Source organism: Symphalangus syndactylus, chromosome 3 (genome assembly GCF_028878055.3).
Source record: "Symphalangus syndactylus isolate Jambi chromosome 3, NHGRI_mSymSyn1-v2.1_pri, whole genome shotgun sequence".
Taxonomy (NCBI): domain Eukaryota; kingdom Metazoa; phylum Chordata; class Mammalia; order Primates; family Hylobatidae; genus Symphalangus; species Symphalangus syndactylus.
The window spans coordinates 12349376-12374558 of NC_072425.2; the positions used below are offsets into that span (position 1 = coordinate 12349376).

General features: G+C 45.1%; 1 protein-coding gene across 1 annotated transcript in view; it reads left to right on the forward strand.

Moving 5' to 3' along the window:
- TTF1 (transcription termination factor 1) overlaps positions 1-25183 on the forward strand; it is a 32612-nt gene that overhangs the window by 6003 nt on the left and 1426 nt on the right. Inside the window, 8 exon segments of the mRNA XM_055270612.2 lie at positions 546-769; positions 2472-2657; positions 4201-4279; positions 8552-8682; positions 10232-10466; positions 12836-12925; positions 14740-14805; positions 23216-23301. Of these exon segments, the coding sequence (XP_055126587.1) occupies positions 546-769; positions 2472-2657; positions 4201-4279; positions 8552-8682; positions 10232-10466; positions 12836-12925; positions 14740-14805; positions 23216-23301 (1097 nt within the window).

Consider the following 25183-nt stretch of genomic DNA (forward strand, 5'->3'; position numbering starts at 1 on the left):
CAGTGGAAATAGGGCTTAGGGCTGCACGTTTAGCTTCTAGGCTGCCTCTGAAATATATCAAGTAATTCAAGTTCCAGTAAAAAGTTTGAAAATCACGGACTGAGTCAACTCCAAGATCTCATCTTGCTTTAATATTCTAGTAGCCTAAGTGAGAGCCATTTTAAGAAAAGTTTTAAGACCAGGCGTGGTGGTTCATGCCTGTAATCCCAGCACTTTGGGAGGCCAAGGTGGGTGAGTCACTTGAGGCCAGGAGTTGGAGACCAGCCTGGCCAACATGGTGAAACCCCATCTCTACTAAAAATACACAAGTTACCTGGGCGTGGTGGCACGCGCCTGTAGTCCCAGCTACTCGGGAGGCTGAGGCAGGAGAATCGCTTGAACCAGGAGGCAGAAGTTGCAGTGAGCTGAGATCGCACCATTGCACTCCAGCCTGGCGACAGAACAAGACTCTGTCTCACAAAAAAAAAAAAAAGAAGGAAAAGTTTAAAAGTTATGAGGTCAAGTGATGTATTAATGTTAGTCAACCCATTTTTCTAACCCCTTAGGTTAGAACCTGCAAATGAAGAACGCAATGTGGAAACAGCTGAAGATTCCGAAACAAGATATTTACCTGCAGATTCAGGAGATGCCGATGATTCAGATGCGGATTTGGGTTCTGCCGTGAGACAGCTTCAGGAGTTCATTCCTAACATCAAGGACAGGGCCACCAGCACAATCAAGCGGATGTACCGGGACGACTTGGAACGGTTTAAGGAATTTAAAGCACAAGGTGAGCTTGTGGGGCCTTAGTGTTTGTTGAACTTCCTGTATGCAGAGCTAGCACCTGACTTTCTTTTATGGATGATTCAGATTTATAGATCGACAAGAAGCATTCTTTCGCTGCCTTCACCTCTATCTCCTACCAGAATTGTCCAAGCTGTAAAATTAGCAAGATGAAGTGCACTTGCTTTTCCTCTTCTTGCCCAGTTTCTGGTAAAGGTGACCAGGAAGAATGGGGCTAAAGAGACCAAATAATTAATTCCCACCAAGAAGAGAAGGGACGAGAGGTTAATTTGTTGAGACACTGGAAATGATACAGCAGTTATATAAAATTAAAATGCTGTCAAATTAAAATCATCAACTTTAATGAAGTATCGTTTCTTTCTCCAAGATATTCAATTGATGGTGAGCCAGTTGTAGTAGACTTGATCACCTTCTTGATTTCACTGTTTCTGAACCTCCCTTATTAAGAATTATTATTATTAAGAATAATAAATAACCTTTATTATTCTTAAATCCAATAATAAAGCTTATTGGATTTAAGAATAAACTGCAAATTTAAGGCTGTATACTACAAATGAGCAGTATTTACTGAGTATCTGCTGTGTGAGACCCAATACAACTGGTCACTGAAAAAAGTAAAAAGAGGAGTCATAACATTCCAGAATTAATGGGATTGAAGGGATTCAGAAATATAGACAAGACAAATTAAGCAAAAAAGACAGCACTACCCACTTACATACAATTATAGAGTGGTATAGAATCCCATTTTGGTGTATTGTGTTGAAATTTTTATGAGTATGTATTTTATAAAAGACTTTTTTTTTTCTTTTCTTTTTTGAGACAGAGTCTCGCTCTGTAGCCCAGGCTGGAGTGCAGTGGCGTGATCTGGGCTCATTGCACCCTGCGCTTCCCAGGTTCAAGTGGTTCTCCCACCTCAGCCTCCCAAGTAGCTGGGAATACAGGCGCCTGCCACCATGCCCAGCTAATTTTTGTATTTTTAGTAGAGATGGGGTTTCACCATATTATTGACCAGGCTGGTCTCAAACTCCTGACCTCATGATTCGCCTGTCTCGGCCTCCCAAAGTGCTGGAATTAGAGGCATGAGCCACTGTGCCTTGCCCATAAGATATTTTTAAAGTAAACTTAGGCCAGGTGAGGTGGCTCACACTTGTAATCCCAGCACTTTGGGAGGCCAAGGCAGGAGAATTGCTTGAGGCCTGGAGTTTAAGACCAGTCTGGGCAAAACAACAAGACCCCGTCTTACAAAAAATAAAAAATTAGCCAGGTGTCACACACATCTGTAGTCCCAGCTACTCAGGAGGCTGAGGCAGGAGAATCACTTGAGCCCAGGAGTTCAAGGTTGCAGTGAACTTTGATCATGCCACTGCACTCCAGCCTGGGTGAAAAAGCAAGACCCTGTCTCTAAAGAATGCATAAATAAATTTGAAGACTATTTTTAAAAAAGATAGATGAAACAGGAAAGGTCACTTTGGAATAGGATGACCAGGAAGACATTGACAGAAGAGGTGTGGCTTGGGCTGAACCCTGAAGGAAAGGCCAGATCTGCAAGTGTGGGCAGGAGGGCGAACGTCACGTGTTGGGACTGTTGGGCCGAGGTGCTGTCATTGCTGATGAAAAACCAAGTCATAGGTTTGCTTTTGTTCATTATTAACAATACACACTTTCTCCCTGTTCCTTCCCAATCCTAGGTGTCGCTATTAAATTTGGCAAGTTTTCTGTAAAGGAAAATAAGCAGTTAGAGAAAAATGTGGAAGACTTTCTAGCCCTGACAGGCATTGAGAGTGCAGACAAGCTGCTGTACACGGACAGATATCCTGAGGAAAAATCTGTGATCACCAACTTAAAAAGGAGATACTTGTTTAGATTACACATTGGTAAGTTTAGAAACAATCACTCTTTGACCATCCGCAGCCTTCCAGCCATAAACAAGATAACCCATGGTGTTAGCACGGTACCTGGCCCATTGCCTGTAGGCGGCGCACATTAACTGCTGTGATGGCTGATGATATTCTTTGTTTTTTTTTTGAGATGGAGTCTCACTTTGTCACCTAGGCTGGAGTGCAGTGGCACGGTCTCAGCTCACTGCAACCTCCACCTCCGGGGTTCAAGCGATTCTCCTGCCTCAGCCTCCCGAGTAGCTGGGACTACAGGCGCCCGCCACCACGCCTGGCTAATTTTTTGTATTTTTAGTAGAGACGGGGTTTCACCTTGTTAGCCAGGATGGTCTCGATCTCCTGACCTCGTGATCCGCCCGCCTCGGCCTCCCAAAGTGCTGGGGTTACAGGCGTGAGCCACCGTGCCCAGCCCTGATGGTATTCTTATTGCCAGTCTGTGCTTTCCGGGATTTGGAATGTGTTCATGTCTCCCAAGTTCAGTGTGAAAAATTAAATGATCAACTTCTACCTTTCTTCCTTGGCAATAGTTATGGTTTTGGTTTCTCCTCCTGTTCCTTATTTATATTTTGTGTACGCTACACAAAGCACATCCTTATACGCACCATGGTCTCCCACGTTTTTTAAGCGTGGCCATATGTGTGCTTTGTAATTGGACCCCTCCGGCTGGAGGTGCTGCCTGTGAAGTTAGAAGGTCACGCTGTCATACAGGATCAGAGCGAAAGCAAATCTCTCTTGAATTTAAAGAGGATAATTTCTTAGGTGTTCTGTGGAATCCACGAAGAAAAACAGACCAGTGCGCCCCCGTTGAGGGATGATTTCACCTTAGAGTGAGAAAGTGAGAAAATCTGATTTGGGAAAGATGGTTGTTCATCTTCTGGAAAACTGTTACCCCGTATTCTCCACCGCAGTGTTCTCTTCCTGTTAATTCAAATTATCTTAAAACTACTTTGCCTCTTAAGGATTCTTTCCACAAATTGCATAGACCGGAAGCTGGAGCCTCAGGGTACTAAGCATTTAGTTTTCGGAGATCTCCAAGGAAACTGGTGATTGTGTATATCTGCTCTTCAAGACAGCTTTCTTTGGCTGGGAGCGGTGGCTCAAGCCTGTAATCCCAGCACTTTGGGAGGCTGAGGCGGGCGGGTCGCCTGAGGTCAGGAGTTGAAGACCAGCCTGGCCAACATGGTGAAACCCCGTCTCTACTAAAAATATAAAAACTAGCTGGGCGTGGTGGTGGACACCTGTAATCCCAGCTACTTGGGAGGTTGAGGCACGAGAATTGCTTGAACCCAAGAGACGGAGGTTGCAGTGAGCTGACACAGTGCCACTGCACTCCAGCCTCAGCAACAGAGTGAGACTCTCTCAAAAAAAAAAACAAGACAGCTTTCTTCAGGACATAGGAAATCCCAGCCTTAACACGGGGCTTAGGATAGTTCATGTTGTTATAAGGGCTGTTCTGGGTTCCTTTTACAATTGTGACTTCATTTCATGTGAGTCCCTCTGATCACCTTTCTTCTGACTTTAGGTAGGAACATTGCCCGGCCCTGGAAACTTATATACTATCGAGCAAAGAAGATGTTCGATGTCAACAATTACAAAGGCAGGTAAGAAAAAAGTCTTAGCAGCGTGAGACACAGCATTTCTCTAGTCTTTGCTGATACCACGAATCAAAATATTCACAGCAGTGGATTAGCAGTAAAAATAACGAAGATTTGTGTGTGTGAAACCAGATGGTGTATTTGTTGTCAAATGTGTGTCTTCATGGCCTTTTCCATCCCCACCTCTTTAGTGAAGCCTTAGTGACCTTCTGTTTCCTGCATCTGCAGCTTTCTCTACACTTTTTCTCTAGCTCTCCCCATACGCTGCCTCATGCGCTGTGACTCCTGTTTGCTCTGCTCTCTGCTTACGTCGTAAGCTCCTTGTAAACCCAAACATCCCATCTCGACACATGTTCCCTTCAGCACTTAGCAGAGTGCTGTGGGTTTTTAGTAACTATTTGAAGGTGGAAGTAAGTGCTGGGATTAGGTCCCTTAAATGCAGTTCAGTGGTATCAACCCAGGGTGCTTAACCCGGTTGTCATTCTCTCCTTCCTTTTCCCCAAATACAATATCCCATTATAATTTGTTTCCAACATTCCACATTTAAAAACAAACCAAACATAGACCGAGTGTTTGGGTTAGCACGTTAGCACTCTGCTCAAGGACAGAGGGAGAAGCAGGAAGGTGTTAGCTCGGATTCCAAGGGCCCCCGAAAACTACCTTCTACTCAGCTGCTTGACCTGTCTGGGAGGCAGCTTTCATAAATCTGGCAGCGGCAGTTGAGTTCTGCTTAGCTCTGTGATTGTAAACTGAGACATAGGTCATTACCTAAACTTCCAACGTTGATGTGACCTCAGTTGCCTTTTTAAGATTTTTACAGAAAGAAATCAGCCTTAGGTGAGGAAAGTTCACACACAGACTGAGATCTGCCCGGCCTGTTTTTCCCCAACCCTGAGGTTAGACAGTTGTGAACAGAACTTTTAAGAAAATCCACTAAAGGTAACATTTTAAATGGGACTTACAAGAATGCTTTTGGCAGCTTAATGGTGGCAGCTGAGGTAATATATTTCCACCTGTGACACACAGAGCGGAATGAAATTTTTAGAGTAATTTTTAGAGTCATTCTAATAATCTAACAGTTCATCTATTTGTGCTATATTATTTGTGTTGTGGTGATCATTTACCCTTATAGAATATTTTTATAGTAAGCAATTCCTGACTGAAAAAAATAGAAAGTAAAAAATCAAAGAATTATTATTATTTTAATTTTTAATTTTTGTTGTTGATTTTTTGTTGTTTTTTTCTTTTTTTGAAATGGAGTCTCAGTCTGTCACCCAGGCTGGAGTGCAATGGCGCGATCTTGGCTCACTGCAACCTCCACCTCCCAGGTTCAAGCAATTCTCCTGTCTCAGCCTCCCGAGTAGCTGGGACTACAGGTGCCCGCCACCATGCCCGGCTAATTTTTGTATTTTTAGTAGAGACGAGGTTTCACCATATTGGTCAGACTGGTCTGGAACTCCTGACCTCAGGTGATCCACCCGCCTCGGCCTCCCACAGTGCTGGAATTACAGGTGTGAGACACCGAGTACAGCAGTTTTTTTTTTTTTTTTTTTTTGGAACAGGGTCTCGCTCTGTCACCCACACTGGAGTGCAGTGGTGTGAACTCAGCTCGTTGGAACCTCCACCTCCTGGGTTCAAGTGATTCTGCTGCCTCAGCCTCCCAAGAGGCTGGGACTACAGGCATGTGCCACCACACCCAGGTACTTTTTATATTTTTAGTGGAGACAAGGTTTCACCATGTTGACCAGGCTGGTCTCGAATTCCTGACCTCAAGTGATCCTCCTGCCTTGGCCTCCCAAAGTGCTGGGATTACAGGCTTGAGCCACCGCACCTGGCTGACAGCCATGATTCTTAATAGTGAAAAATAGGCCAAGCATGGTAGCTCACGCCTGTAATTCCCAGCACTTTGAGAGGCTGAGGTGGGCAGATCACTTGAGGTCAGGAGTTCGAGACCAGACTGGCCAACATGGTGAAACCTTATCTCCACTAAAAATACAAAAATTAGCCAGGTGTAGTGGCGCACACTTATAATCCCAGCTACTTGGGAGGCTGAGGCAGGAAGATTGCTTGAACCTATGAGGCAGAGGTTGCTGTGAACCGAGATCGCGCCACTGCACTCCAGCCTGGGCAACATAGCAAGACTCCGTCTCAAAAAAAATAGTGAAGAATAACCAGTTTCTGTTCACCATACGCTGCATTTACAGACAAATGTCTGAAAAATGCTACGATGTTATTGTTTGTTTTTGGCTGGGTGCGGTGGCTCATGCCTGTAATCCTAGCACTTTGGGAGGCTGAGGCAGGCGGATCACTGGATTAGGAGTTGAGACCAGCCTGGGCAACATGGCTCTACAAAAATACAAAAATTAGCCTGGTATGGTGGCATGCACCTGTAGTCCCAGCTACTTGGGAGGCTGAGGTGGGAGGATCGCTTGATCCCAGGAGGTGGAGGTTACAGTGAGCCGTGGACATGCCACTGTGCTCCAGCCTGGGTGACAGAGCCAGACCCTGTCTCAAAGGAAAAAAAAAAGAAATTGTGTTTTTTTAGGACTTCTTTTGTATTGCCTTAGTGATGACATAAACCACCATTCCTATTCAGCTAGGAATCTGAAGATGTTATAGAGATTGCTTTTTATTTACTTAAATATTTAGGTGTTTAATCTTAAAATCCATTTATAATATTATAGTGCTTTTCTTAGTACTTTAATATATGTATTTGCAGAGACCAACTCGGTCGGGGAGACCCTAACCCAGCGGCACTAGAGGAATTAAAGACGCACACACAGAAATATAGAGGTGTAAAGTGGGAAATCAGGGGTCTCACAGCCTTCAGAGCTGGGAGCCCCGAACAGAGATTTACCCACGTATTTATTAACAGCAAACCAGTCATTAGCATTGTTTCTATAGATATTAAATGAACTAAAAGTATCCCTTATGGGAAACGAAGAGATGGGCAGAATTAAAGGAACAGGTTGGGCTAGTTAACTGCAGCAAGAGCATGTCCTTAAGGCACAGATCGTCCTTAAGGCACAGATCGCTTATGATATTGTTTGTGGCTTAAGAATGCCTTTAAGCAGTTTTCTGCCCTGGGCGGGCCAGGTGTTCCTTGCTCTCATTCTGGTAAAACCACAACCTTCCAGCGTGGGCGTTAGGGCCGTTATGAACATGTCACAGTGCTGCAGAGATTCTGTTTATGGCCAGTTTTGGGGCCAGTTTATGGCCAGATTTTGGGGGGCATGCTCCCAACATGTATTTTTATGTAGGATGAATGCACTTTACATTTCTTAAGTAATTACATATTTACAGTAAAGCTATTTGTTGCATGTTTATGGAATGTCTGTTGTCTGACAAGCATTATGGATCCCATAGTATACGAAACCGACAAGATCTCTGCCCCCATGGAACTTCCCTTCTAGAGCTGTGTCTTCCAGTATGGTGACCAGCAGCCTCCTGGGCCTGTGGAACATTTGAAATGTAGTTAGTCCACATTGAGATGTGCTGTCAGAGTAAAACACATGCTGGGTTTTGAAGGCTCAAGATGAAGAAACGAATGTAAAATACATCATTGATATTTTTTGATACTGATGACGTGCTGAAATGATAGGCATTTTTAATATATTGAGTTCAATGAAATATATTATTTTTTGTTTTTGTTTTTCATCATGCAACATGTCCATGTAAGAAATATATTCTGAAAGTTCCTTTTATTAAAACTAGGTAAAGTGAATTTTCCTATGACTGCTAGGAAACTTAAACTCCGTAAGAGGCTCGTATTATGTTTCTGTTGGGCAGTGCTGGTCTAGAGGAAGAGGCGTGAACAAGGGAGCCTGCGCACGTGTGAGTGCAGGTTGTGACCAGTGCTATGAAAGAGAAGCACGGTGTACTCCAGGAGCAATCAACAGGGGGACTTCAGGCTAAGGGGGTCAGGGAGGTGCTCCCTGAAAACGCACCCTTTAAACTGCACTGGCGAGCATGCAGGCACTGTCCAGGTGGGGTGGAGGAAGGCCATTTCCACCACAGGGACAGAGGCTCTGAGCTGAAGAAGGGCTAAGTAATTGCTCTGGCTGCTGTTCAGTTGAGCCAGGCCTCTGGTCTCGACTTCACTGATTGATTGATAGGCTGACCACCATTGAGATGCCAACAGGAAGCGAAGAGAGCTGTGACCGGGTTCCCTGACAGCCGGCCCCATTCAGCTTTCCCCACGATTGCTGCGTACTGGGATGAAAATACCATTTTTAATCTGATAGTTTCAACTTGTAAAACATTTTCCCTTTCTCCTAGGTATAGCGAAGGAGATACTGAGAAGTTAAAGATGTACCATTCTCTCCTTGGGAATGACTGGAAGACGATTGGTGAGATGGTGGCCCGAAGTAGCCTCTCCGTGGCCCTCAAGTTCTCACAGATCAGCAGTCGTAAGTGGCAGCCCCTAGTGCCCACCTCGCTGAAGAAATAAGCCTTAACAAGCCTGGTTCAGCCATAACCGATCCAATGCCCAGAAATCACCACAGACCTGTCTTCTGCGAGAGCTTTGTTTCTTAAGCTGTTCTCTATACTAATTTGTTTGGTTTCCTCGTGTATTCAGTGAAGCCATGTAACCTTTACCCACTAGGCTGATTTTTACCACACTTCAGTAACTGTCCATGCAAATATAACTGCCAAGTGGACCAGGACCCCAATAAACTGGTGGTGGGAGAGCCTGGGTGGAGGGTCACTTCCCCGCAGTGGCACGGGACACCTTGGGAGGGAGGCAGGCACGCAGTTCGTGCCTGTCAGGCGGGGACTTTTCTCAGAACCAGTGTTGGTGACCTCCTGTCTCTATCTCCTCTTTTTTTTTTTTTTTTTTTTTTTTTTGAGACGGAGTCTCGCTCTGTCGCCCAGGCTGGAGTGCAGTGGCGCGATCTCGGCTCACTGCAAGCTCCACCTCCCGGGTTCACGCCATTCTCCTGCCTCAGCCTCTCCGAGTAGCTGGGACTACAGGCGCCCGCCACCACGCCCGGCTAATTTTTTGTATTTTTAGTAGAGACGGGGTTTCACCGTGGTCTCGATCTCCTGACCTTGTGATCCGCCCGCCTCGGCCTCCCAAAGTGCTGGGATTACAAGCGTGAGCCACCGCGCCCGGCCTTCTATCTCCTCTTTCCTAAAAGGTTTCCTTTAAGAAGACAGTCCTTATCGGGTTTCTGTTTAGCACAGGGGCTCACATACTCCGGCCACACAGGTAGTGCCTTGCAGCCAGTTCTTCAAGTTTCCAAGAAGTAAAGGAAAATCTTGAATCTTTTTTTTTTTTTAATTTTGTGAACTCTAGATATCTTTTTTTCTTTCTTGGAAATCCTTTGATTTTTAAATATTCATCCAAATTGTTATTGAGGGGAAAATGTAACATTCTGTGGGCCAGACCAAAAGCACAGCCAAACAGCTGCCAGTGTGAGGCTCCTTACTTAGCGTGACTGTGAATGTCTCTGGTGAAGAAGGGGAAACCATCGATACTTTGGGCATCCGCCACAGATAATTGGCTTCAGAAATTCTCAGGTGCCTTCATCAAGTACTGTGTTGGTATCAGTGTAGCTATTATTGTTACACTAGGAACTCTTGGCCAAGAGACATGTACATAACATAAAAGCCATTTGGCTGGCTTTTTTTCCCCCATTAAATGTTTGGGAACCTCACAGTTTCATGCGGGAGACATTGTTCTCAGAAACAGGATGAACAACTGTTTTGAAATAAATAAATAAAACATTGCTTTAAGAAAGGACTTATTTAATAACTTCTGGCTTTAGTTCTTAAAAAGAATCCATGACCATGTTAGTAATTTCATTTTAATATGCACATAATTGTGTTTGTTTTATGTCTGTATAATTGAGATGCCCATTATTTTCTGAAAAGTACCTGATTTATTTCATTTTTAATATTGTGTTTGAAAGCAAATAGATGAGCAACTATAAGACCATCTTTTTATATCTACAGAAAGAAATCGTGGTGCTTGGAGTAAGTCTGAAACCCAGAAACTAATCAAGGCTGTTGAAGAAGTGATTCTAAAGAAACTGTCTCCCCAGGAGTTAAAAGAGGTGGATTCCAAACTCCAAGAAAATCCTGAAAGTTGCCTATCAGTTGTTCGGGAAAAACTCTACAAGGGCATATCTTGGGTAGAAGTAGAAGCTAAAGTGCAAACCAGAAATTGGATGCAGTGTAAAAGTAAGTGGTAAGTTCTTCCCTCTCTCTTTCTCTATCTCTCCAGCTTCTGTGGAGAGGTGAGGTTACCAAGAATATCTGTGTAACTGCCGTGGGGAAGCTGACGTGTCAAGAACAATCGTGTCTAGTCTGCTGCCCCCACTGCTTCCGTATCACTCTCTGATTTAAATTAGCACGTAACTAGCCCTGATGCATTGAAGAGTATATGCTTTCCTCCTAAGGAACTTGAACCTTTTTAAAACAATATTGACTTCTGATTTCTTTACTCTCTAAGTCTTTAATAAAACAAGGTAGCAATCTGTTGGCAGCATTAGAAAAAAAGGGGCCATGCACGGTGGCTCATGCCTGTAATCCCAACACTTTGGGAGGCTGAGGCAGGCAGATCACTTGAGGGCAGGAGTTCAAGACCAGCCTGGCCAATGTGGCAAAACCCTGTCTCTACCAAAAATACAAAAATTAGCCAAGTGTGGTGGCTCACAGCCACCAGTAGTCCCAGCTACTCAGGAGGCTGAGGCAAGAGAATCGCTTGAACCCAGGAAGTGGAGGTTGTAGTGAGCTGAGATCGCCCCATTGCACTCCAGCCTGGGCAACAGAGCGAGGCTCTGTCTCAAAAAAATAAAAATAAAAATATATACAGAGAAAAAAGATAGAAAACTAACATACAGAGAGAAATCACAGGTGTAGTGATCAGCAGCAGCTCCACCCTTCTAATGTGCTTTCTGCTTCCGCGGTTCCTCAGATGAAGTGAGGTAGACATGCTCCTGGCTGCATCAGTCACATAGAGGCAGTTTCAGTCCTGCTTCTGCCAACATTCTTTGCTGGATATAGCTTTTCCAAGACCTGGAGAGTCGCGGAGCTGGATGTCTAGCTGCAGCGAACCCCTCAAACCAGTGGTTCTGCATGCTCATGACCCCCCCACCTTGCACATGAAGGGCACTCAGTGGCTCTTGAATAATAAATAGGAGTAAAATCCACAGTAGACATATTTCGTGTTAAAAGCACACTCCTAGATCACACTGCTTATATACCTTACAAATCCAGGGGAATAAACTCCAAAGAACAGGGCATGTTGGAGGAACCAGAGCCCTTTTTACCTCTATTTTTAGCTAAAAGAAGGAAGAGTGAGGGCCGGGCACGGTGGCTCATACCTGTAATCCCAGCACTTTGGGAGGCTGAGGCAGGTGGATCACAAGATCAGGAGTTCAAGACCAGCCTGGCCAACATAGTGAAACCCCGTCTCTACTACAAAAAATTTGCCGGCGGGATGGCGGACATCTGTAATCCCAGCTACTCGGGAGGCTGAGGCAGGAGAATTGCTTGAACCCAAGAGGCGGAGTTTGCAGTGAGCCAAGATCATGCCATTGCACTCTAGCCCCAGTGACAGTGCCAGACTCCGTCTCAAAAAAAAAAAAAAAGGAAGAGTGAGTTATAAGCCTCAACTGGAGGATGACATACCAATGTTAAAAAGAGGACATGGTGATCATTCAGGGTAGTACTGGTTCAGGATCAACATAATTAAGATAACATGCAAGATTTAGCTATTAATTTGAGATAAAAATAGGAAACTTAAACTCTGAACGTATATTTACCTTGTGTAACATTGAAGTGACCTCCACTGGTACATTTCAACCCTGTAAACATGGATGGCTCTCATTAAGAGCAACGGTGTTGTTGATCAGTGTGTGTATCATGTATCTCAGTTACCAAGAATGTAAATATAACAGCTAATGATCTGTCTATCAGATTGTGACAAATTTTGCTATTCAAGATAAGTAGTTTTAAAATCTTTTTAATTGGATCACTGCCTTTACTAGAACCTTCAGTCACCCTGCAGCCACTAGCTTTGGCATTAGAGGAATCATCAAATCATTTCTCACTTTACTAAATTTGTCTTATTTGGTGTTCCAAGGCTGGTAATGGTAATAAGAGCAATGCCTGTCTGTGCATAAATAGTCAAAATACATTGAGGGCCAGGCACTATGGCTCACGCCTGTAATCCCAGCACTTTGGGAGGCCTAGGCAGGTGGATCACTTGAGGCCAGGAGTTCGAGACCAGCCTGGCCAACATGGTGAAACCCTGTCTCTACTGAAAAACAAAAATTAGCTGGGCGTGGTGGTGCGCACCTGTAAGGAATCCCAGCTACTCGGGAGGCTGAGGCAGGAGAATCGCTTGAACCCAAAAGTTGGAGGTTGCAGTGAGCTGAGACCGTGCCACTGCACTCCAGCCTAGGTGACAAAGTGAGACTCCATCTCAAAAAAAAAAAAGAAAAGTTAGAAGTTGGTTCTGAATGAGAGCAATTTAGATGAGAAAAATATAGGAAATTTCAATGAAAACTCTACCCTTGAAAGTAAACTATGTTTTTCTTCCTTTTAATGTAGGACAGAAATTCTAACCAAAAGGATGACTAATGGTCAGCGCATATACTATGGCGTGAATGCCCTGCGGGCCAAGGTCAGCCTTATTGAAAGGTACGAAAAACAGAAATGGCTGCCTCTTAACTGTTTCTGTCTCTAGCCAAAGAGAAGTTGTTAACCCAGCAGAGTCTGCAGTGAGATTGCCAAGGTCCAAATCCCTGTTCCAGCACTTTCCGCATGTATGGTGGGCATATGACCTACCCTTCTAAGTTTACTCATCTTAACTTATCTACTGAGGATGACCATAATCGTACCTAGCTCTTAGTGCTTTCAGGAGGATAAAAGAAAATAACGTGTGAAATGTACTGTGTACTCCACGTAGTTATTTTAGTCTTTGAAGCATGTCATATGGATATAAATTATTTACGCTCATTGGAAAATGGGGGTAAATGATTCAGACAGAGCCCTCCTGTGCTCCAGCATGAGCTTGTTAGTGTCACCCTTGCTTGTCTTTGGTTTTGTCTTTGAATTCCTGGTCCATGCAGGGTCCCCCTAAAGTGTTGAAGGGTGACGAGGAAAAGGGAGACATGGGCCCGTTTTGTGATGCCTGTGAGACTAGTGGACCTGGCCCGTGTCGACTGAGGAGCAGCAAAGAGCAGCAGAAGCCTGTGCGTTCTGGCCCTGCTGTCCGCCTTCATTCCCTCTGCCTCACACATGAGCCCTGCCTAAGGCTCGCTGTGGGTTTCCTGATCCTCTTTCCTAGGGGTGGATCAGGGGGTGGTTATGCCCCCGCCCAGTCTTCCCTGCTAGAGAGACAGCATAGATTACCTGATCGAGGCCGGGCGCGGTGGCTCACGCTTGTAATCCCAGCACTTTGGGAGGCCGAGGCAGGCGGATCACGAGGTCAGGAGATCGAGACCACGGTGAAACCCCGTCTCTACTAAAAATACAAAAAATTAGCCGGGCGTGGTGGCGGGCGCCTGTAGTCCCAGCTACTCGGAGAGGCTGAGGCAGGAGAATGGCATGAACCCGGGAGGCAGAGCTTGCAGTGAGCCGGGATCGCGCCACTGCACTCCAGCCTGGGTGACAGAGCGAGACTCCGTCTCAAAAAAAAAAAAAAAAAAAAGATTACCAGATCCAAGAAGGGCATCTCAAGTCAAGCAGGCCTGGGTTCCAGAGTTGACCCCATCTACTAGTCATGCAATCTGGAGCCCGTGACTGAGTCTCTTGGCACCATTTCCCTGTTTGTAGATGCGGGGAGGGTTACTGTAAATGAATTTGTGCACTTTAAGGTCTTAACTGGCTCGGCGTGGTGCCTAACGCCCATAATCCCAACACTGGGAGGCCAAGGCAGGAGGAGCCCAGGAGTTTGAGACCAGCCTGAGCAACATGTTAAGACTCCATCCCTACAAAAAATCTAAAAAATTAGCCGGGCATGGTGCCACGTGCTTATGGTTCCAGCTTCTTGAGAGGCTGAGGTGGGAGAATTGCCTGAGTCCAGGTGGTCGAGGCTGCAGTGAGCCACGATCACGCCACTGCAGTCCAGCCAGGGTGACAGAGCGAGACCCTGTATCAAAAAAAAGACCTTCACAGTGTCTGTCACATAGTGCAGATGTCCTCTTACTGTGTGTCTATGCTGAATGATGAGGTGGTGGTTTTTACTGTGAGAAAGCAACATGGTTTGGTGAGAGACACAAAGGGCTCAGAAGGAGGAGAGAGGTCTTTTCAGCCCATCTCTGTAGCCCACCAAGTCACTGCCCTGGATTAACCTTGGGCTGGGATGCTGACCTCGCTGTGCATGTATAATGAGGGAGCTGGAATGGGGCGAAAGCACACATACCTTCCAGCTCTCAACACTCCACATGTCCATGAAGATGGCTATCATGATTATTTTTGCTTGAAAATTTAATTTTTATTTTTTCTCACAGGTTGTATGAAATAAATGTGGAAGATACTAATGAAATAGACTGGGAAGATCTTGCTAGTGCCATAGGGTAAGACCATTTGTTTAATGTTAAACTAATTAAAATATAGAGATGACTTAATAAATATAATAACTCCCTATCATCTTACAGGGCTGATAATGATGCTGCATTTGGAATTTTGTATAAGTGGTGGTTAAAATTCAGTGTATTTGCTAGGAAACCAATTTGTTAGTGCAGAGAAAACAGTAATTTTAGGAGCAGTGTATACGTAAAGGCTCTGAGCTGCTAGATAGATCAGGTTTTCATGACACTAAATACATCATTAGTTGGATATGTTTTTCATTTTTCTTCCCTTTTTTTAGTGTCACATAGATCATCACACCTCAGGTGTTTCGTGATTACAGATTTTAGCTAATACCTGTGGCCCACCCACGTGCCTCCTATTTCAGTTTTCCAGTGGAAAAATCATCATGTGAGGAAGTGTTACTGTACAGTATAGTTGACCTTGGCAGGCATTGGAGGTGATATTATAGGTACTTTAGTAACAATGAAGTGAATTTTCCCAGTACATACCGTTTATCAATTCCAATTATTGACAAATCAAAAGCTCAGAATTACTCTTCACCCACCAAATACGAGTGCCTATATGCCAGGCATTTTTCTAGGCTCTGGGGATACAGCATTGAACAAAAGACAAGTTCCTTGCCTGGTAGAGCGTCCATTCTGCTGACACAAATACGAAGTTTTGTATAGTATAGAATTAACCTAAAAACTACATTGCTGATAATGATAGCAAACTAATAATAATTATTGACTACCTTCTGTATACCAGGTGCAAAACGTAGTGATGAATAAGGGCTTTAGGAACTCACATGTAGTTCTGGGAAGAGACTGTAAACAAATAAGCTCATTTCAGATAGCATGGTACCAGAAAGAAAACAAACATAGAGTAGAAGGGACTTGGGGGCAATCAGATAGGGTGGTTAGGGAAGACTTTGGAAGCAGAAGCGGTGGCAGGGTAGCCATGCAGGGATGAGACTGAAGGCGTTCGGACAGAGTAGTGAATGCAGACACCTTGAGCCGGCACTGGCTGGGCACATTCAAGGGACTGGAAAGGGGCCAAGTGGCCCAGGACAGTGAGTGAAATGACGACAGCGATGAGCTGGGTGGGTCTGCAGGCCAGACTCCCACGCCTCAGGGGACTTCAGACAGTTGACAACACAGCACACGCTCCAGACATCCAGGAGTTCCAGTTACCTTTGTGTACCCAATTTGGAACTTTGTAAACACTAGCAATTCTCTGGTTTTCAGCCCAGCTCTCACTTCAAAATCATCTGGGGAACTTTTAAAAAATACCAGTGCCACATGAGTGGGATTGGTCTGGTGTGGGGTCTGGTTCACATGAATGGGATTGGTCTGGTGTGGGGTCTGTCTTCGCATGAATGGGATTGGTCTGGTATGGGGTCTGGCTGTCAGGATTGTTCAGAGCTCCAGGTGACTCTGATGTGCTACCCTGCCGAGACCCCGTGCTTTAGCGCTGGTTAAATGATTTGGTCGGTTCCCAGTTAGAGCGTTTTAGTTGTGTGTAACAATTCAAATACAGAACTGAATATCATGCCCCACCCATAAGGAAAAAGGACTTGACTGTTCAGTTTGATTTTACCGTTTTTTTGGAATAGGTAATAGATTACGTAGTCCAGAATTAAAGAAATGTAGGCGGGGCACGGTGGCTCTTGCCTGTAATCCCAGCACTTTGGGAGGCTGAGGTGGGCAGATCACCTGAGGTCAGGAGTTCAAGACCAGCCTGGCCAACATGGTTGAACTCCATCTCTACAAAAATACAAAAATTAGCCAGGCATGATGGCAGGTGCCTGTAGTCCCAGCTACTCAGGAGGCTGAGGCAGGAGAATCCCTTGAACCCAGGAGGCGGAGGTTGCAGTAAGCCGAGATCATGCCACTGCACTCCAACCTGGGCAACAGAGCAAGACTCTATCTCAAAAAAAAAAGAAAGAAAGAAACCTGAAAGGAAACACAGTGAAAAGTGTCCCCTTACCACTCACCAGCCACGCGTAGCCCTGCAGGAAACCAGTGTCTATTTTCCATAGATGGTTTATGCAAAATGTCTGCAGGATCCGAGTGATGTTCTGATGGCCAATGTTAGCTATTTATACCTACTCTCTTTTTTTACTCCTTGAATAGGAGTTACCAGAGATTGTCTTTTCAAAGCACCAGCTTTGATTGCGTTGACCCTGTCTTGTGATTATTCTGTCAGCTTTTTATCATACCCTCCCTTCAGCTCTCTTTGAGTTTATTTTGCTGTTGTTTTTCAACTTCTTGAGATGAGTTCTTAGCTCATTTTCCATTTTTCTTTCTTTGTAATATACATTTAAGGCCATATGTTTTCTTCTAAGTACTGCTTTATTAGCAATGCCCAATTTTTTTTTCAGAAACTTTTAGGAAAATTTTAGGCAGATACAAAATAAATGAACCTTCATGCACCCATCACCCCAGTTCAGCAACTGTCAAAATCCAGCCATCCTTATTAAACAGCTACATTCACTCCCTCCAATTATTGTTATCTTTTTTGGTAAATTTTACATACTTTGCAGCCTTATTACCTTTCAAAATTCAAATAATTCTAGTAATTCCATTTGGAACCAAATAATTCCATTTCTAGAAATACATTCTACAAAACAACTTCACACATACATGAAATGACTTGTATACAGAGTAACTGACTGCAAAATGCCTGTTAATAGGGGACTGGCTATGTATGTATTTTACCCATATAGTGACATTCTTTATAGCTACAAAAAATAATGAGAAAGCCCCTCGGTGGTGGGGCACAGAGAGCGCCAAGATACAGTCTTGGGTGAGGAAACACTGCGTGGGCTGCAGGGTGTTCCACAGAACAGGATGTTCCACAGAACAGGAAAGCTGTGATGTGTGTGTTTATTCGAGACTTCCAGTCTCTGTGCTGTGGACCAAATAAATCAGACCAGCCCTCCCTCCAGCTCAGCTGCACCGAAGACACCCAAGAAAGGCAAATGAAATATATGCAAAGTCTCTTAAAGGCTTCAAAAAGCTAAACAAGTTGCAAGAATAACAGAAAGAACCCCACGTCCCCTTCACCTATAGTCGCCTCTTCTGAACATTCTGCTACATTCACTTTATCATCCCTCTCTCCCTCCTCCAAGGGAATACGGTTTTTCCCATAACGATTCAAGAGTTAGTGGCGGATACCACTTCCCAAGCAAGGATGTTATTTTACATAACCACAGTACAATTGAGAATCAGGAAGTTTCACATTGATATAGTATCACCCTGTAAAACATGGTCCACATTCAGATTTCACCAATTGTCCCAGTGATGTCCTTGATAGCATTTTCCCCCTTTAATTGTTCCATTTCCTTAGTGTCCTTTTTTTTTTTTTTTTTTTTAAGACAAGAGTCTTACTCTGTTGCCCAGTATGGAATTACAATGGCATGATCTCAGCTCACTGTACCCGCTGCCTCCCAGGTTCAAGCAATTCTTGTGCCTCAGCCACCTAAATAGCTGGAATTAGAGGCATGCACCACCCTGCCTGGCTAACTTTTTTTTTTAATTAGTTTTTTTTTTGTTTTGTTTTGTTTTTTTTGAGACGGATTTTCACTCTTGTTGCCCAGGCTGGAGTACAACAGCGTGATCTCGGTTCCCTGCAACCTCCACCTTCCGGGTTCAAGCAATTCTCCTGTCTCAGCCTCTGAGTAGCTGGGATTACAGGTATCCGCCACCACACCTGGCTAATTTTTATATTTTTAATAGAGACAATGTTTCACCATGTTGGCCAGGCTGGTCTCAAACTCCTTACCTCAAGTGATCCACCCACCTCAGCCTCCCAAATTGCTGAGATTACAGGCATGAGCCACCACGCCCGACCTGTTTTTTTTTTTTTTTTGTATTTTTAGTAGAGATGGGGTTTTGCCATGTTGTCCAGCCTAGTCTCGAACTCCTGGCCTTAATCCCTCTCAAAGTGCTGGGATTACAGACGTGAGCCACCACGCCCGGCCTTCCTTACTGTCTTTTAATCTATGAAGATCGTCCATCTTTGCTGTTGATGGTAGTGAAATTTTGGAGGAATACAGGCTAGGTGTTTTGTAGAATGTCCGCAGTTGTCACTTGTCTGGTATTTCCTCTTGAGGAGATTCAGGCTGTGTCCTTCGGGCAGGAGTACAGCATATTCCTGATGTTTTCTATCACTGCATTATGTCACAAGGCACATGATTCTCGTTTTGATTTTTTTTTATTATTTGGCTAAGGCAGCATCTGCCTCTTTTCCCCACTGTATAAAAATACTGGTTCTGGCCGGGCGCGGTGGCTCACGCTTGTAATCCCAGCACTTTGGGAGGCCGAGGCGGGCGGATCACGAGGTCAGGAGATCGAGACCACGGTGAAACCCCGTCTCTACTAAAAATACAAAAAAATTAGCCGGGCGTGGTGGCGGGCGCCTGTAGTCCCAGCTACTCGGAGAGGCTGAGGCAGGAGAATGGCGTGAACCCGGGAGGCGGAGCTTGCAGTGAGCCGAGATCGCGCCACTGCACTCTAGCCTGGGCGACAGAGCGAGACTCCGTCTCAAAAAAAAAAAAAAAAAAAAAAAGTACTGGTTCTTCCTTTGGTGGTAAGAAATGGCTGTGGGGAGACATTTTAAGACTATATAAAGATCCTGTTCCTCTTTAAGCTTCTGTCAGTTTCCTGGTGGTTTTCATTTGCATTTCTCACGTGAGAAGTCAGATTGAACATGGCTCTTGTGTTTATAAGCTGTTTCTCTTTACCTTCACTGTGAGCCTTCACTGCACATAGCTCTTGCATTTTAATCAGTTCCTGCGATTGGAGAGGCCCATCACTCTCGATATCTGAATTTACTGCTTGCTAAGCAAGGGAGAGCTGGGCTGCAGAGCACAGGCCCTCTACGTGTTGCCGAGCATCATGGGGCTCGGGGATCAGTGACTTTCAGATGCAGGGATGTTGAGGGATTGTTTGGCCTTTGGTTTTGGAAGGTAGACAGTGGGGTGAGGCTGCTGCAGCCTGGCTGACTTCCAGAAGTGTGGCTACTGGTGTGAGGTCACCATTGGTCCATTAGGAAAGGTTTTGTTTTGTTTTTAGTCAATATTCTGCAGAACCATTAGGGAGGGTTTAAACTGGTTCTGGTGGTTAGTTATTTATGGTTTGGGATTATAACCAAACAAGAAAGGACAATCCGGCCGGGCGCGGTGGCTCACGCTTGTAATCCCAGCACTTTGGGAGGCCGAGGCGGGCGGATCACGAGGTCAGGAGATGGAGACCACGGTGAAACCCCGTCTCTACCAAAAATACAAAAAATTAGCCGGGCGTGGTGGCGGGCGCCTGTAGTCCCAGCTACTCGGAGAGGCTGAGGCAGGAGAATGGCGTGAACCCGGGAGGCGGAGCTTGCAGTGAGCCGAGATCGCGCCACTGCACTCCAGCCTGGGTGACAGAGCAAGACTCCGTCTCAAAAAAAAAAAAAAAAAAAAAAAGGACAATCCGTCTCTTCCTTCGTGAATGTGGAGAATTGGAAACTCTTAGTCCAGGCCCTGCCAGGACTCACAGATACATGCCGTGGTCCCAAAGCCTTTCCTTTCCTAGCTCATCTGAGGGGCAGGGCGCCCACTCTTCAGCATCATAGGCCCCAAGCAGGGAGGGTGCCAGGTGCTTTGAAGGAGGTGACGCTGATGTGCACCCCAGCAGCTCCCAGATCTTGAGAACGACTTACATTGACAAAGCCTTTTATAATGTCAAACCACTTTTTTAAAATTCAACTTTTCAGTCGGGCGTGGTGGTTCACGCCCGTAATCCCAGCACTTTGGGAGGCCAAGGCGGGTGGATTGCTTGAGGTCAGGAGTTTGAGACCAACCTGCCCAACATGGTGAAACCCCATCTCTACTAAAATACAAAAATCAGCTGGGCGTGGTGGCAGACACCTGTAATTCCAGCTACTGGGGAGGCTGAGGCAGAATTGCTTGAACCCGGGAGGAGGAGGTTGCATTGAGCCGAGATTGCGTCACTCTGTGGCAGCCTGGGCCACAGAGCCAGGCTCTGTCTCAAAAAAAAAAAAAAAAAAAACACAAAATTCTTCAACTTTTCCATTAAATTTGTGTATACTTTGTGACATTTCTTCAGATCACATGATTTTTAAAATTAAAATGGGTTTTTATGGTTTTAAATAAAATTACGTTTAAAAACTGATTATTAAGCTGGATGTGGTGACACATGCCTCTTGTCCCAGCTACTCTGGAGGCTGAAGTGGGAGGATCACTTGAGCCTGGGAGACAGAAGTTGCAGTGACCCGAGATCACGCCACTGCATTCCAGCCTGGGTGACAGAGTGAGACCCTGTCTCAAGAAAATAAATTAAATAAAAATAAATAAAAGGTCCCCACAAAATCCAGGTAGGGGGTAACTGATGAACTGATTATCTATTTCAGATTTACAAATCTCAGAACTCTAAGATAGAGATTATGGCATCTAGTCAAATACTGTTTGAAATACTATGTACTCTCAAAGTTTTAATAACAAAATGGTAAAAATTGTATTGAAGGTTCAGTCTCCTCAGATTCTTAAAGACTTTGTGAATTATATAAGCAGGATTTAAGGATAGCATCTCCACCTAATGAGATGTAACACTTGCTTAATTTTAAAATGTCCAGATCAGTTATTGTTACTCCTTGAAGCATGGGCTTGGGTCTGCAGCATGTTGGGCGCACAGCATTATGGGAAGGGAAAAGGCACAGGCTGCCTTAGAGCTAGGGTTTCAGAGTGAGACAGATTTGGCATAGAGTCCAGGGACTCCACTTAAAGTCTGTGGGCAATTGTTCCCTATTTGTCTGAGCCTTTGTTCCTCATCTGCATCATGGTTTAATAGGCCGTTAGGAGGGCTAAAGGAGATAATGGGCCAGGTGCAGTGGCTCATGCCTGTAGTCCCAGCACTTTGGGAGGCCAAAGCAGGTGGGTCACCTGAAGTCAGGAGTTCAAGACCAGTCTGGCCAGCATGGTGAAACCCTATCTCTACTACAAATACAAAAATACGAAAATTTAGCCGGGCGTGGTGGTGGGCACCTGTAATCCCAGCTACTCAGGAGGCTGAGCTAGGAGAACAACTTGAACCCTGGAGGCAGAAGTTGCAGTGAACTGAGAATGTGCCTCTGCATTCCAGCCTGGGTGACAGAGCGAGACTCCATCCAAAAAAAATAAAATAAGATAAGATAATGCAAGAAAGAGACATTGTCTGGTACCTGGCACATACGTCCTCAGCTAGTGGTTGCTGTGATGAAGAGGTCGGAAGAATCTGATCATCTTTTACCTGTACATACTTAGCAGATCAAATTCTTCATGCTAATCATTTTAACAACTGGATTAGTTAATTGTTTTTTAATGTTCCCCTTTTATTAGGAAAAAGTGCCCAAAAAGTTAAGTTGGTGGTTTTTACTTTAAAAAACAATTGAAGAATAATTTCTGACCCACTTATTGTAAATTGAAATGTATTGTAAATTGAAAACGTACCAAAACCTCATAAGCATCTGCTTTTTTCAGCTTTGTGAAATAAACATCAGGGAACATCTGTCTTTGAATTGTGACCAATATGTATGTGTCCTGAGTGGAATGGTTAAGAGGGTAGGATCTGGAGTCACACTACTTGCTGAAGTCCCAGCTCTATCCCTGATTAGCCGTGTGAGCTTGGATAACTTCTCTGTGCCTCAGTTTCCTCATCTCTCTGGCACGAGGGAGAGAGTGGTAACTCCCTCCTTGAGTTGTCATGAGGATTATTTATTGCTGCAGTTAAGGTACTTAGGGCAGGGCTGAGCACAAGGTAAGCGTCAGCCTGTTAGCCAGCATTATACTTTGCCTTCTCTACTAGTGATACAAGTTATTTTAATTTAAACAGAATCCATTCTGTACTACTGATTCTTTTTCCCCTTTACGTTTTTTTAAACCAAATAAACAATAGCTTTCCATATTCCACAAAAATTGTGTCATATTTGTTTGTTTGTTTTTTTTTTTGAGACGGAGTCTCGCTCTGTCGCCCAGGCTGGAGTGCAGTGGCGCAATCTCGGCTCACTGCAAGCTCCGCCTCCCAGGTTCACGCCATTCTCCTGCCTCAGCCTCTCCGAGTAGCTGGGACTACAGGCGCCCACCACCACGCCCGGCTAATTTTTTTTGTATTTTTAGTAGAGACGGGGTTTCACCGTGGTCTCGATCTCCTGACCTCGTGATCCGCCCGCCTCAGCCTCCCAAAGTGCTGGGATTACAAGCGTGGGCCACCGCGCCCGGCCAAATTGTGTCATATTTGTATCACACATGTATGATGATCTTATGTTTATGATAAAAAAGCTATAAACCTCACCTGAATAAATGTACTTACTACACTGTATTGAAATGATAGATTTTTAAACTAACTTGCTTTTTATCTTTTCTTTCCTTTTCTAAAGTGATGTTCCTCCATCTTATGTTCAAACTAAATTTTCTAGGCTGAAAGCTGTCTATGTTCCATTTTGGCAGAAAAAGACTTTTCCAGGTTAGTATTCTTAATATTTATATGGCTAAGAACATGGTGTTTGGTGCCACATGCTGGGAATGAAAGTCACCTAGGCAGGTGACTGGACTTAGAGCCTCAGCTTCATCAGCTGCAAAATGGTGGAAACAGACAGATTATAATCCCTATCTGACAGGACTTTCAGAAGGTCCTAAATGAGGTCATGAACGTGTAAGGTGTGGTGATCCCAGTGCTTGACACTTAGCGACCACTCTGTAAATAACTGAGTCCTGCTGCTGTTGCCATCACACACACACACTCATGTGCACACAGCACATGCACACATGACATGCCCATGCACACCACACCACATGCATGCACACACACACCACATGCATTCACTCACACCACATGCACTCACACACACCACATGCATGCACTCACACCACATGCACTCACACACACTACATGCATGCGCTCATACCACATGCATTCACTCACACCACATGCATGCACTCACACCACATGCACTCACACACACTACATGCATGCGCTCACACCACATGCATGCACTCACACCACATGCATTCGCTCACACCACATGCACTCACACACACCACATGCATGCGCTCATACCACATGCATTCACTCACACCACATGCATGCACTCACACCACATGCACTCACACACACTACATGCATGCGCTCACACCACATGCATGCACTCACACCACATGCATTCGCTCACACCACATGCACTCACACACACCACATGCATGCACTCACATCACATGCACTCACTCACACCACATGCATGCACTCACACCACATGCACTCACACACACCACATGCATGCACTCACACCACATGCATTCGCTCACACCACATGCATGCACTCACACCACATGCACTCACACACACTACATGCATGTGCTCACACCACATGCATGCGCTCACACCACATGCACTCACACCACATGCACTCACACACACTACATGCATGCGCTCACACCACATGCATGCACTCACACCACATGCATTCGCTCACACCACATGCATGCACTCACACCACATGCATGCACTCACACATACAACATGCACTCACACCACATGCATGCACTCACACACACATGCATGCACTCACACACACATGCATGCACTCACACACACCACATGCACTCACACACACATGCACTCACACACATGCACTGACACCACATGCACTCACACCACATGCATGCACTCACACACACACACCACATGCATGCACTCACATGCACTCACAGCACATGCATGCACTCACACCACATGCATGCACTCACACCACATGCATGCACTCACACACACCACATGCACTCACACACACCACATGCACTCACACACACATGCATGCACTCACACACATGCACTCACACCACATGCATGCACTCACACACACCACATGCACTCACACACACCACATGCACTCACACACACCACATGCACTCACACACACATGCATGCACTCACACACATACACACACAGAAGCATACACATGTTTCCGAATAAAAGACACCCAGTTCCTTCTTTGTAGCCATTTGTGGATAACCTTAGATATGTAAGTCCCAAACTCAGATCATCAGAGCCATGTGAGGAACTTGTTAAAAACACAAATTTCTGGCCGGGCGCGGTGGCTCACGCTTGTAATCCCAGCACTTTGGGAGGCCGAGGCGGGCGGATCACGAGGTCAGGAGATCGAGACCACGGTGAAACCCCGTCTCTACTAAAAATACAAAAAATTAGCCGGGCGTGGTGGCGGGCGCCTGTAGTCCCAGCTACTCGGAGAGGCTGAGGCAGGAGAATGGCGTGAACCCGGGAGGCGGAGCTTGCAGTGAGCCGAGATTGCGCCACTGCACTCCAGCCTGGGCGACAGAGCAAGACTCC